The sequence below is a fragment of the Propithecus coquereli genome, unplaced genomic scaffold (genome assembly GCF_000956105.1).
Source record: "Propithecus coquereli isolate 6110/MARCELLA unplaced genomic scaffold, Pcoq_1.0 Scaffold456, whole genome shotgun sequence".
Lineage (NCBI taxonomy): Eukaryota > Metazoa > Chordata > Mammalia > Primates > Indriidae > Propithecus > Propithecus coquereli.
Window position 1 is genome coordinate 1,788,832 of NW_012150352.1, and position 14,204 is coordinate 1,803,035.

Sequence of the window (14,204 nt, forward strand, 5' to 3'; positions counted from 1 at the left end):
CATAGAATTACCATATTACTCAGCAGTTCCACTGTTCCACTGCTAGGTATCTACCTAAGAGAAATGAAAATGTGTCCACACAAAGACTTTTACATAGATGTTCATCATAGCACTATTCAAAATAGCCAAAAGGTAGAAACAACCCAAATGTTCACCAACAGATGAAGGGATAAATAAATTGTGGCATATCCATACAATGGAATATTATTCAGCCCTAAAAGTGAATGGAGTACTGATACATGCTACAACATGGATATTACCTCAGAAACCTTACTAAGTGAAAGAAATGAGACACAAAAGGCCACATTTTATGATTCCATTTGTATGAAATAGAATAGGCAAATCTATAGAGAAAGCAGATTGGTGGTTGCCACGGTTGTGGATAGGGGCACCGGGCCAACTGTTTAGTGGGCACAGGGATTTCTTTTGGGTGATGAAAATGTTTTGGAACTATTATACATATGTTGTACAACATTGCAAATGTACTAAATGCCATTGAATCAAACAGTTTTAAATGGTTAATTTTATGTCTTGTGAATTTCACCTTAACATAAAAAAGGGGAGGGGAACATGGCGTCATAGTTTGCCAACCCCTGTCTAAGCATTTGCAAATGCAAATGCCCGTTTCCGTTTGAAACAGCTTTTTTCCTGTCACCTGGTTAGCTCTTACTCCAGCTTAGGTGTCACTTTGGGAAGCCCTCCCTGACTCCCTGGTCTGGGTGCGGTAACAAGGCATCTTGTTCTCTCCCGTGTCGTGGCAGTCAGCACCCTGTACCACAGTCCTTCACATACTTGCCAGAAACCCTCACCATCTGTCCTGGAGGGAAGGGCCTCTGCTGCACTGTTTTCCTCATCCTTGGCCCTTAGCATGGTACCTGGCACAAGAAACAAGTGTGTGTGTTGAATCCTTGCCTGCTACAGTCCTCAGTGTGCCTTTACCCAAACTGGGCGCACGTAACACTCAGCAGCCCCAGGCAGTGGGCTTCACCTGGCAGGTGCCTGAGGCTTAGCAGCGGGTCACGGGCTGAAGGCCACCCACCACCCGTATGACTCCTGGGCCTGTGAGTGCCAGCCAGCAGAGAAGCCGGGGTCGGGTCTCTAGCCTAGACCTCGGGTGTTCTCTCTGCTCTGCCTGTTGGCCTTGGCTTCGATGTAGGCTTCTCCAGCTTTGGAACTCAAATGTGCTGTCATCATGTTGCTGGAAATCTTCCCATAGTCTCCTGGGGAGGGTGAGTTTTGTCCTGTCTTTTGATTTTCATTTTAAAATTTACTTGTTCATTTTTCTGTTAGAATACAGACCATCTATCTGATGGTTATTCCCTTATTTCAAATCCCTAGTCCCAGCCTCTGGCAACCATGGATATACTTTCTATCCCTATAGATTTCTCTATTCTTAGTATTTCTTGTGTGGAATCAGATAATATGCGGTCTTTTGTGACTGGCTTCTTTCCTTAGCATGTTTTTGAGGTTCATCCATGTTGTGGCATGTATCAGGACTTTGTGTAATAACTTTAACATAAGTCTGTGCAATACAAAAGTAAGATAGAAAAGATTTTTAAAAACAAAAATATCAAAGCCTTTGTTTTCCCATCTTAAGGAGATGTGAGTAGGTGGGGAATAGACCGAATTTTACCCACGGACTACATGGGCCTCACTCAGCAGAGATGATTATTTGAATGTTGAATTACAGGAGCTTGAACTGTTGACACTTTCATATTCCATTTCCTTAGCTTTTTGAGCATTTGAAATTGGATATAAATGTACTAAAATTCTTTGCTAGAAAATGTGAGTTCTAAGTTTTATAAAAGGTATTAGTTTATTGGCTTTTAGTAAATAAAATTTTTGCTACTTAGAGGTTTCAGAAAACATAATCTTCAAAATTAGCCTGTAATCTTATCCCCCTGATTTAACTACTGTTAACGTTTTAGAGTTTTTCCTCCAGAATGCATAAGTCTTATTTCCTATGAAAACATGCATACACATATATTTAAGAAATTAGGATTATCTGTCTTACTTTTTTGTAGTCTTATTTTTTTCCCTAGTTTATGCTGTCTTTCCACGTCAAATTCAGAGTTATATCATCCCCCTAATAGCTAATAAGTTTAATTTTTACTGGAGGAAGTATATCAGTGTATCAGATTTTCATTTTGGAAGCATGTTTCAAGAATTGTTTATTTACGTTCAATCTCTTTTCTCTCCCTTTCATTGCAAAATATCTTTTCTTAGCAAAACCGTGTGGTTGGGGCAATGCAGCTCTATTCTGTGGATAGGAAGGTTTCACAACCCATTGAAGGCCATGCTGCCACTTTTGCAGAGTTCAAGATGGAGGGAAATGCCAAGCCTGCCACCCTTTTCTGCTTTGCTGTACGTGGTCCTACAGGTGGCAAGGTAAGATCCACTCCACTTTGTCTTCTTCCTGAGTTGGTGCCGGGTGCGAGTGCAGCTGGGAGTAGGGCACGGCCTGCAAGTGCCTATGTGATCAAAGGCTCATGGCAGTGTGTAGAACCCCTCACCCTGATGGACATGCCGGTGGTTTGGCAGCAATGTTGGCATAAAGTTAGTAACCCGAAGTTGGCTACTGATTAATTGGCCCCTTTCCCCTAAAAAATCCTCTCAGACTGTACCGAGATGGGCCATAAAGGTGGGTGAGGCACAGTTTCTGTTCTGGGGCATCAGTCTCATGGCAGAGACGGCTGTGAAGTCACCAGTGCAGTGCCATCCTTGCCATAAGGCATGGCTCCATGTCACCCAAGGCGTGGTTCTGCACAGGTGGTGGTGATGGGGATGCCAGGGAGGCTACAGAGAGATGAGGCTGTGGCTGGGAGCGAGCTGAGTTTTATTTGGCTTGGGCATGGCCAGCACTGTTGGGCAGGGCTGCTGGGGCACCGGGTGGGAAGTGGAAGAGCTCACAGTGTTGGGGAGACCTGGGGTTCTGCTGGGGTTGCCTTGGTCACTGGGAGAGTGGCTTCAAAACAGAGTCCTATCCCAGTACACTCTTGTCAAAAACATTTCTTGAAATCATTATTTTGGGTTGTTCATTAGACCTGAAATATTCCCCAAAAAGAAGTCTAAATTAGTATGTGGCTTCCCACACATCCTTATCGGAAATACGCTTCTTGGAGTGCTTTGGTCTCTTGCAGAGTAATGTGCTTCATACCTTCCTTAGTTGCAAACCAGTAGGAAAGTATGATAGGAGTCAGGTCAGTTGTCAGCTTTGTTGCTGATAAGGCTGATTAAGGACACTGACTTTAGCTACATGGCCCTAGACGGCTTACCACCTCTTCCCAGACAGAACCGGGCAGCGACGGGCCTCCCCTTCAGCAGTAGCACCTGCCCCGCGGAGCTCCCTGTGGAGAAGAGAGTTCTGCAAAAGGAGCGGGTGGCAGCCCCAGAAAAGAAGGGCTCAGCTGTCAGGTGGGCCGCTCCCCTCAGGCGAGCAGGCGAGGCTGGAGGTGGGCCAGGAGGGTCTTTGTGGGCAGGCCCTTCCACACTCAGAGACCAGTGGCCTGTGAAACCAGTGCCCCAGCAGTAACTGTCCCGGGAGCTGCCCCATGTCTTCTTGTGTCTGAATCTTGCCTCCCCGACTGCAGGGACAAGTGTGGGTCCTGCCAGGGTCCTGCGCAGCCTGTGCCCCTTGCACAGACCTGCCTGGAGGACCAGCCTGGCAGTTTCCACCTGCAGAGGAGAGTTACCTGGACACAATTCCTGCCTGCTGACCTGCCCCGACGGCCTCCCCAGGAAGCCTGGCTTCCTTTCCCACACCTCCACTTCTGTTGGCAGCGCCACCCCTTCCCAGCTCCTGAGCAAGAAGCCACGGCTCTCAAGCGCCATTCTATTCTGCCATCACCGCCTGACCTTTAGCAAGCCTCACATCTGTCTTAGCCTTTTGTGGTAGACCGAGCCCTGTCACCTCACATTCGGGTTAGGAAGTAGCATTTATCAGGCCCTCAGACCCACTCCAACCTTTCTTACCAATAGGCCTAGCCAGAGAATTTTCCTAAACTACCTTTTATCTGTCTTCAAGTGGCTTTGTGTAAGACATCTAAGTCTCCCACATCGACACCCTCAGAAGCCCCCAGTACTTCTGCTCCGGCTCCCTTCCTGGCCCGACTCAGCATCCTCCCTTCCCTGCCTCAGGCCCCGTGGGTGTTTCCTTCCTCTCTGCCTGGCCGAATCCAGACTGTCCTCCAGGGGTACCCTTGTTCCTTTCCTCTGCAAAGCTACCCTCCAACACTTGTTGTTTCACGTCTCTCATCCACATTGTGATATTGTTCCAGACTTGTTTTAGCTTTGGTATCTTTGCACGAAAGTTATGGGGGGCCGGGCGCGGTGGCTCATGCCTGTAATCCTAGCACTCATGGGAGGCCGAGCCGGGAGGATCACTTGCACTCAGGAGCTTGAGACTAGACCCCGTCTCTACTAAAAGGAAAGGAAAAAAAACCAGCCAGGCATTGCGGCGCACGCCTATATTCCCAGCTACCCGGGAGGCTGAGACAAAAGGATCACTTGAGCCCAGAAGTTAGAGGTTGCGGTGAGCTACAATGACCCCACTGCACTCTACCCAAGGCAATGGAGTAAGACCCTGTCTCAACAACAGAAATAAAAGACAAGGCAATTGAACACCACTCCTTTTTAAAAAATGAAAAAAAAATTTTTAAAAAGAAAGTTATGGGGAAGGCATGTGTGTAGGTCGGGTACCTGGAGCTGCTACGATAAAGGCTGGGAGGACCCCTCATTTGCAGCTACTTCTCCCGATTCTACAAAGATTCTACTTCCCCCAGCATAACCTTGAAGAGCTCAGGCCTATGCCATGGTCAGATTGCCTCGTGAGTTTGGGCTTCAGTGATGAGATCTGGTCACTAATGGGCTTATGTGAGTCTGGGCTGTGTCCAGGAGAGCAAAGAGTGAAGCTGGAACGGACAGTAGATCCTAGCTAGAACCCTGTCTTTTATGGGCATTGGCGCCAAGGCCCAGGGAAAAGGAACATACGTGGTGACTCTGTCAACTAGACCTTCCCAGGCTGCCTGGCCTTGGCTCTGCTTGCTGGGCCTGGTGGTGGGCAGCGGCCCAATGAAGGGGTCATCCTGCTTAGCGTGAATGTGAGTTTTAGCGTTGGTCATGCAGCGCGTGGACCTGAGGCTCTGCTCACCTCTCTGTCTTGGTCAGCATCTGCCTGCCACCAAGCCATTTCCCTGTACTGACCTAAAGTCCCTCTTCTAGTTGCACAACATTGAAGTCGGACAGCCTGCAGCAGGAAACCAGCCTTTTGTAAAGAAAGCCGTGGATGTGTTCTTCCCTCCAGAGGCACAGACTGATTTTCCAGTGGCTATGCAGGTATGAACATGCTGCTCCGTAAACATCTTCATGTCCTAAAATACCCACTGTAGCACCTCCTGAGCTCCAGGAGGCCACATCTGCAGTCCACTTCTGTGTCCCCCTTCACCAGAGATCCATGACTCCTTCAAACCCATTTGGAGGCCTAGGACTTTGGTGTGTGGGCTGGACAAGGCCTGTCCATGGAAAGGAGTGCCCTTCGTCAGTCCTTTGTAGTTGAACCAGTTGGATGTAAAATATATCAAAGATCCTACTACTTGTTATATGAAAAAATTGACGTAAACCTTTTTTGAACAAAATTGGGATCACATTATGTATGTAAGATTATATAATCTCCTTTTTACTTTTTTGTCTCATAAAAATATGTTATCTAGAAATTTCCAGCAATGTCAATAAATGTAACAGCAGAATTAAGTATCAGCTGAAATCCTACCACTGCTAATTTTGACCACCCCTTTGGAGGTAACTTCACATGCACATTAGGTACAAATAGATCCTTATGAAAATGGCTTTGCAGTAGCCTTGCTTTGTGACCGCCTCTCACCATGTTGTAGATCATTCTGTGTCAATGACATACATGTATCTGTTTTATCGTTTGCATCATCTGTTCTGCAGATGTGCCGTAACTCATTTGAGCAATCCCCTGTGGTGGGCATTTATGTTTACAATAAACACTTCCAGGAGTATTGTGTCCGTTTATCTTTGTACGTTAGTCTGAAAGTCTGAGAATGAATTCCTAAACTTGAAAGTGCTGGGTCAGGAGCATGTGCATGTCACAGGCTCTCATGACCACACCAGCCAGGTCACATTCCTGCCAGTGCTGCTTTGGTAGCTGGACAGTGTCTGCTGGTTTCCATGTCTTCTCCTCGGTTACTGTCGGGGAGATTGGGTTTATCAGCCACTCATATGCATCTGGCTAATTGCCTCTTCCTAATCTCCGCATTTTTTTCTATTGGAATCTTTATCTTATCTGTAAGAACTCTTTGTAGTTCTAGTATGCTAAGCGTCTGATATGTTTTGGATATTTTTCCCAGTCATAATTTGTGGTGCATTCTACCTTGTGGAAGTTTCGCGATTTTGTGTGGCTATGGTATCATGTCTTGAAAATAATTCTGTACTGCAAGATAATTGTAATGTTTACCTGTATATATACACATATATATATATATATATATTTTTTTTTAATTGAGGCAGGATCTCTCTGTGTTGACCAGGCTGGTCTCGAAATCCTGGCCTCAAGTGATCCTCCCACCTCAGCCTCCCAAGTAGCTGGGATTACAGGTGCACACCACTGTTCCCAGCATATTTTCTTCTATTACTCTCTTAATTGTATTTGTTTTTTTATTTAAAGTCTTTGGCCCATCTGGAATTTACTTTGATCTAAAGAGTAAGATAGAGATCCAGTTCTTGCCTTCACTCCCTATCCCCGGATATCTAGCTGATTATGTTCATTGATATAAAGTGTCTGTTTTCCACTGATAGGTTCCTCTTTCTCATTTGTGAGCTCTGTTGTCCTACTTGCCATCATCTCACTTCTCTAACCTGTTGTTCTGTTCTCTTGTAGGTTGGAGCTAAACATGGTGTTGTTTACTTGATCACAAAGAATGGCTATCTTCATATGTATGACCTAGAGTCTGGCGTATGCATCTACATGAATCGCATTAGTGCTGATGCAGTCTTTGTAACTGCTCCACATGAACCGACCTCTGGAATTATTGGCGTCAACAAAAGGCGACAGGTATGTAACTGAGATTTCGTTTTACACGTTTTCCATTCACTAGGAGCTGGCTCTTAAACTTTCTCCCCTTTCCTTCATTTCCTCACCCCCTCCGCTTCAGACAGCACATTCCTAACACTGGGTTGGTTCTGAGAGGGCAGCTCCTTCCTTCATGGAGTTTCTCCCAGTGGAGCAGCAGTTCCGGTGCACACCACACACATCTTCGTGCCATGTGCATGTGGACTGGGGAGGATGGAAAAAGCAGATACTATGGTAGTTAAGTTACCTTTCTCAACCAAAGCTTTAAAAGATAGTTAAAAGAAGAAAATCTCTGCTTAAAAAACAGTTTGAGGAAAAAAAATTGTCAGTTCCATGAAAACAAGCCATTTCGGCATAGTGCGAATGCGTCACTGGGGTTGTTGTCCACGTGATGTAACAATTCCATAGAGGCCCGTGCTGACGCCGTGCCATGCTGTCTGCTCTGTCACAGTTACCCACGCTCAGGGCCCACCTCGTAGGCATGCTCACCACGAGCTGAGAACGTGGTCGCCCTCCAGCGTCGGCAGGGACCAAGGCAGAGCAGAGATGTGGAGCTCCGCTAGGCTGCGCTGGTCTCACGTGGCGGGTCCTTACAGGTGCTGTCCGTTTGTGTCGAGGAAGATAACATTGTGAATTACGCTACCAACGTGCTTCAGAATCCATACCTTGGCCTGCGTTTGGCTATTCGTAGTAACCTGGCTGGGGCAGAGGAGTTGTTTGTGAGAAAATTCAGTACCCTCTTTGCATAGGGGAGCTACGCTGAAGCCGCCAGAGTAGCAGCATCTGCACCAAAGGTAATGAAACTTGAATACTGTTCAAGTGTTCTGAAGTTGTAAGAGCCAACTTTGAAAATGAAATAAGCATAAAAGCATTTCACTGCCAATATCGGAGTATATTAGTGTTAGGGGTTTTTTTGTTTTTTAGTTTTAAAATTTTATACCAATGGCATAACAGTAATAGAAACAAACAAAAAGCACAGTCTTGCTGCACTGACATTCTTTTCCCTGTCTTCCAGTCCTTGTCTGTGTGTGTGCATACTACCCAGCATCTTAGCTTAGGTACAGTTTTGCATTTTTGTGACTTAGAACTTTCCACAGCTGCTACCTAGTTGCATCCAGTGGTTGTACCCTTTTTGTTTAGCTACAATCCTACTCTGAACTTTCGCCACTCTTCTGGAGTAGAGCAATTCTGCTTATGGCTTTTCCCTTGGTTTGTTTCATTAGGATAAATTGTCCTGGGACTAGATCGGCTCCTGAGTAGATAAAGACTTTCAAATTGCCCCTCCTTGAAAGAATCCTTCTTGCCTTTCAAGTGATGGTTATGAACAAATCATTTCTAGTTTTCATCTGGGAATTTGAGTATTTTGAATTAGAATGTAATGGTAGTAGAACTTCACCACTACAGGACCAACTTAGAGGCCTGTTCTCACTGCAGCAGGCCGGGGGAGAAGTAAGACCCTACCTGTGAAGTCACCTGTAGGACCCGGACCCACCATACTCGTGGTCATTGTTGAAGGTTTGAGTAGTTGCCTTGGTAGAGGGCTTTTTGTCCCTGACAGTTAGCGTGGAATTTCCATTGGCAGATTTTATTTTTAATGCAAGCAAATTGAGTAAAGGGATCCCTTGTGATTATAGCAAAATGACCTGCATTTGCATTTATCATCAGGGAATCCTGCAGACAGGCGACACGGTGCGGAAGTTCCAGAGCATACCCCCTCAGCCCGGGGGCAGGCCTCTCCTCTGCTGCAGTACCTTGGGATCCTGCTTGACCAGGGTCAACTCAATAAACTTGAATCCTTAGAACTCTGCCGTCCAGTTCTCCAGCAGGGGCGCAAGCGGCTCTTAGAAAAGTGGCTGAAAGAAGACAAGGTAGAAACACTTGTGAGATCACAACCCCCAGCACAGTTTGAAAACTGGGTTCTCGGCTCCCTGCTCCTCTGGTCCTAGCCTCGCCCTGTCCTTTGGGTGCCACAGCTGGAGTGCTCAGAAGAGCTGGGAGATCTGGTCAAAACTGCTGACCCTGCACTTGCTCTGAGTGTGTACCTTCAGGCGAGTGTGCCAAACAAAGTGATCCAGTGTTTTGCAGAAACAGGCCAATTCCAGAAAATCGTGCTGTATGCCAGAAAGGTAATGCACACTGAACGATCCACGTCTCATAAATTACTCATTTGTTGTTGGGTGGTTGCCGATTCTGAAGTTTGTAAAATATCCTTCTATGTGAGTGCTCTGATGTGAGAGCATTGTCAGTGTTGCTATTAGCATCTGTCATTCATCGATAATGGTCGTATTTTATTCTCTTCTGTTTTTTATTATCCTGTCTTGTTTTTACAGTCTTTCTATCACCCTTCCTGGAGGCGACTCTCCTGTGATTTTATCTTGTTCTCTCCCTCCGTCCCCATCCCCCCCAGCACCCTGTGGTGTGTTAACTGCCTATTAATTTGGCGGGTTTCCAGGTCTGGCTCCCATGTCCTCCCTGCAGGCGGTGCTTGCACCTGGATGGGTGACTTCTCTGTGGTCTGCACTGTTTTTACAGTTAATTGTGCCTTCCACATACATGGAATCAGTTCATTTATTTGGATATCATGTTTGTTAGAGGGCTGGAACACACATAAGCTCGTTTCTTTGTAAATACTAGTTCAGAACAAAAGATGGAGAACTTCTTTTTCTTTTTTTTGAGACAGAGTCTCATTCTGTCACCTGGACTGGAGTGCAGTGGTGTCACCATGGCTCTCTGCAGCCTCAAACTCCTGGGCTTAAGTAATCCTCCTGCCTCGGCCTCCTGAGTAGCTGGGACTATAGGTATGCACCAGGACACCTAGCTAATTTTTCTGTTTTTAGTAGAGACGGGGTCTCGCTCTTGCTCAGGCTGGTCTCGAACTCCTTAGCTCAAATGATCCTCCCCCCTCAGCCTCCCAGAGTGCTAGGATTACAGGTGTGAGCCACTGCGCCCACCCACCCGGCCAGAACTTCTTTTTCTAATGCCTACGGTTTTTAGTTTATCTTCCTGGTTGGTGTTCCCTTGCTTCTAGGTTGGGTATACCCCAGACTGGATCTTTTTGCTGAGGAGTGTGATGAGGGTCAGTCCAGAACAGGGCCTGCAGTTTTCTCAGATGCTGGTGCAGGACGAGGAGCCATTGGCTGACATTAACCAGGTGAGCACAGGCTATTGGGAACAACTTTTTGTGGGTTTTTATAGCCATCAAGAAGATTGTCTTGGCTGGGTGCGGTGGCTCACGCCTGTAATCCTAGCACTCTGGGAGGCTGAGGCGGGCGGATCGTTTGAGCTCAGGAGTTCGAAACCAGCCTGAGCAAGAGCGAGACCCCGTCTCTACTAAAATTAGAAAGAAATTAATTGGACAACTAAAAATATATAGAAAAAATTAGCCGGGCATGGTGACACATGCCTGTAGTCCCAGCTACTTGGGAGGCTGAGGCAGAAGGATCGTTTGAGCCCAGGAGTTTGAGGTTGCTGCGAGCTAGGCTGACGCCACAGCACTCACTCTAGCCCAGGCAACAGAGCGAGACTGTCTCAAAAAAAAAAAAAAAAAGAAGATTGTCTTTCATTTGTTTTTCTGTTAATGTGTGTCTCGACTCTCTTCTTTGCTGTTAATCTTCCAGTTTTTAAAAATCTGGAGTACTAGGGGAGCTTGTCTTCTACTCTTTATTATGTGAACACTTGTTTACCTTTGATTCGAAGTGTCTTGGAGGATGTGTGTGGAGCTGGGAGGATCGTGTTTCTTTGTGTGGTGGTGGGTGGTGGCCAAATGACGTTCACAGTGGCAGCCCCTATCCCTCCCAGCTCCAGTTCCTGCCTCGTTGTCGCCTTCTGAGCACGTGGAGCACTCAGTGGCCCAAGCACCACAGCGAGTGCTGTCTAGTCACCCAGATGTTCGTCTTGTGGGTGTCTGGCTGACCTGGGTTTATGTGAACGTCAGTCTGTTTTTTAGTACAACCTACTTAGCATTTAGATTTAAGCACATGACAAGTAGTCTTCAGTAAACTGTTCAAGGGCTCTGGGTGACATATAGGTATGTAATGAAACTTGAAGAAAGGTAACAAAAGCAATAACCTGTCTGGAAATAATAAGTACAGTTATATTGGTTTTACATCTGGGAATTTGCAGATGTTTTAGAGATCATGAATAAGGGGTTTGAGCCAAATGTACTTAGCTCTCAACAGGAAAGAAGTCTTTAGTTCAAATCTTGATTTTATTTCATATTTTAAAGTTTTTTAAAATATAAACTTTTCTTCCATCTGTTTATAGAATGTACTAAAAATATATAAACTTTTGTACTTTAAATGCGAAAATATTTACACAATTACTAAATTTATTACCTATATTTCACCTCTTATTAAGGCTTATTAATTCTTTAAATTAACATCTATTTAACTTTAATAATTAGTGCTTAAGTTAATGTTAGTGTTTTCCCAGTTGTGTCTGAGTAATAGGATGATAGTATATGGGCTAGACACCAGGTATTGGCTGCTGTATCATTCAGGGATCTCCAAAGAGACAGAACCAATAGGGTAGATATAGATACAGAGATACGAGAGGGGATTTATTAAGGGAATTGGCTCATGTGATTATGGAGGTTGGGAAGTCCCATGACAGGCCATCTGCAAGCTGGAGATTTTGGGATGCCAGTATCATGACTGAGTCCAATTTTGAAAGTGTGAAATGGGGAGGTGGATGGTATAACTCTCAGCCCAGAGGCTGAAGGCCTGAGAACCCAGAGGGCTGCTAGTGTTAAGTCCTGGAGTCCAAAGTCAAGGGAGCCTGGAGTTCTGATGTCCAAGGACAGAAGAGTGCCCCAGCTCCAGGAGCCAGCGGGTAGGGAGAAGAGAGAGAGAGAGAGAGAGAGAGAGAGACAGAGAGAGAGAGAGAGAGAGAGAGACCTAAAAATAATGCTTTACTGGTTCTGTAGGTATTCCTTTATCCAACGAAGTTGACACCTGAAATTAATTAACCATCACACCTGCTGCTAGGACTTGATTAAGTAATATACTGTTAAGATTGCTTGGACCATTCATTATAAAAGGGGTTCATTCATTATAAAACTTAATCCATTCCAGTAAAGTGCTCTGTTGGTGAGTATGACAAAGGTGATATGATTTCACAGAACTATATGTTAACTATATGTTAATACATAATGGCCATAAGTTACATGAATTTTGATGATGTAAGAAAATGCAAAGGAAGGAACTAATTGTTGAATTTCTAAATGAGATTCTATTTCAGGAACTATTTCAATAGGAAAACAAAACACTGTTTCCTTTTAGTAAAGTGTAGCTTGGATCTGTTTCAGATTGTAGACATTTTCATGGAAAACAGTTTAATTCAGCAATGTACTTCCTTCTTGTTGCATGCCTTGAAGAATAATTGCCCAGCTGAGGGGCACCTCCAGACTCAGCTGTTGGAGATGAACCTGATTCATGCACCCCAGGCAAGTAGCATGTCTAGGCTAACACCAAGGGCAGAGTACCTGTCGCACCTCTGTGTGGGAATTGCAGACCTGAGCGCAGCTTTGGGCTGGGTTGTGCTCGTGCCAGATATTTATCTTTCTATTTCTCAGAGGGCATTCTCCATGAGTTTCCTAACAGGTTTTCCAGAAGCCACGGTGCAAGACTTTCATGGAAACAGTACACTTGGGCTATCATTTCTTCCTTTCTTCTTTGTTTCCATTGTGGTAACATATACATAACAAAGTTTGCCATTTTAATAATTTTTAGGTGTGTGATACAGTAGCATTAAGAATATTCACAATATTGTACAACCATCACCACTGTATATTTCCAGAACTTCTTATCATCCCAAACCTTACATAACTATGTAACTATTAAGCAATAACTCTCTGTCCCCCACCCCCAACCCCCATACCCAGCTCCTGGCAACCACCATTCTACTGTCTCTCTATGAATCCACCTATTCTAGTTCATATAAATGGAATCATAAAATATTTGTCCTTTTATCTGGCCTTATTCACTTAGCATATTAGTTTCAAGGTTCATCCATGTCGTAGCATGTGTTGGGAATTCCTTCATTTTTAAGATTGAATAATATCCATCATGTGTATATATAACATTTTGTTTATTCATCCATTGATGAGCACTTGGGTTGCTTCTACCTTTTTGCTATTGTGAATAATGCTGGTATGAACATGGGTGTACAAATACCTTGTTGCCGCCCAACCAGGTTCATTTACCTGCTGCCCAAGAGGAAGCCAAGCACTGAGTCAGCAGGCTTTACAGAGAAAGAGTTTTTATTCCACGTAGTGCATGTCTCGACCTGAAAGTTGCGGGGGACAGGTATGACCAGATCACATGGAGATGCTATTTTGGGTTAAATGTGGATATATACACAGGAAAAGGATTTAGAAGGATTTATATCAAGCTGTTAACCAAGGTTATCTGAGTGGCTAAGATTGTAGAAGTGCACTTTGTTCTTTATCTGTCTTCTGATTTGTTTTTTCTTTAATAATCACTTATTGTTTTTGTAATTAGGAAACAACCTGTTGATTATACTATTCTGTTACCTCAGTTTATTCAAAGCCACAAATTAGCTGCTGATCAGTGGGTCATAGTCTACCACAAGGAAATAAAAGTGCTGTTAACATGCTGTTTGGTGTTCTACTGGACGCCTGTGACTTGGTGATTATATATAACAGTTTTTAGCGAATGAGTTCAAAACAGAACCAAGCCCTGCTAACTCAGCAGACAGACCTATGGGCACCCACACCCCACAGGGAGGCAGCCTGGCTGAGCAAGCAGCTAGGCAAGGTACTGACAGGCTCCAAGCACAGCGCCTAAGTGTCAGGGCGGTCTTCTCTGATTTCTTTGCTTATCTGTGTTTTCTAACTTCTGTAAAATACACTGTTGCTAATAATAAGGGGGAAATGTTTGAAAACAAGAGAATAGGAGGGATAGATCTGAAGGAAATAGAGGATATGGGAAGCAGGTGAGTGCCAGATGTTCTGAAGCTCTATCTCAGGACTTGGTTTGGATAGTTTAGTCTGTGGGGAGCCCAGAGTGTGCATGACCCTGGAACGGTATAGTGTTTGACTGTGGCTCTGGTCACTCTGTATTTGACCAGTACTGCATTTATTTTATTTTATTTT

At 44.8% G+C, this 14,204-nt stretch overlaps 1 protein-coding gene across 1 annotated transcript in view; it reads left to right on the forward strand.

Annotated features, from left to right (window-relative positions):
* CLTCL1 (clathrin, heavy chain-like 1) overlaps nucleotides 1-14,204 on the forward strand; it is a 152,773-nt gene that overhangs the window by 85,351 nt on the left and 53,218 nt on the right. The window contains 9 exon segments of the mRNA XM_012654952.1: nucleotides 2,227-2,388; nucleotides 5,221-5,334; nucleotides 6,899-7,072; nucleotides 7,687-7,884; nucleotides 8,756-8,809; nucleotides 8,812-8,958; nucleotides 9,064-9,216; nucleotides 10,119-10,241; nucleotides 12,396-12,533. Of these exon segments, the coding sequence (XP_012510406.1) occupies nucleotides 2,227-2,388; nucleotides 5,221-5,334; nucleotides 6,899-7,072; nucleotides 7,687-7,884; nucleotides 8,756-8,809; nucleotides 8,812-8,958; nucleotides 9,064-9,216; nucleotides 10,119-10,241; nucleotides 12,396-12,533 (1,263 nt within the window).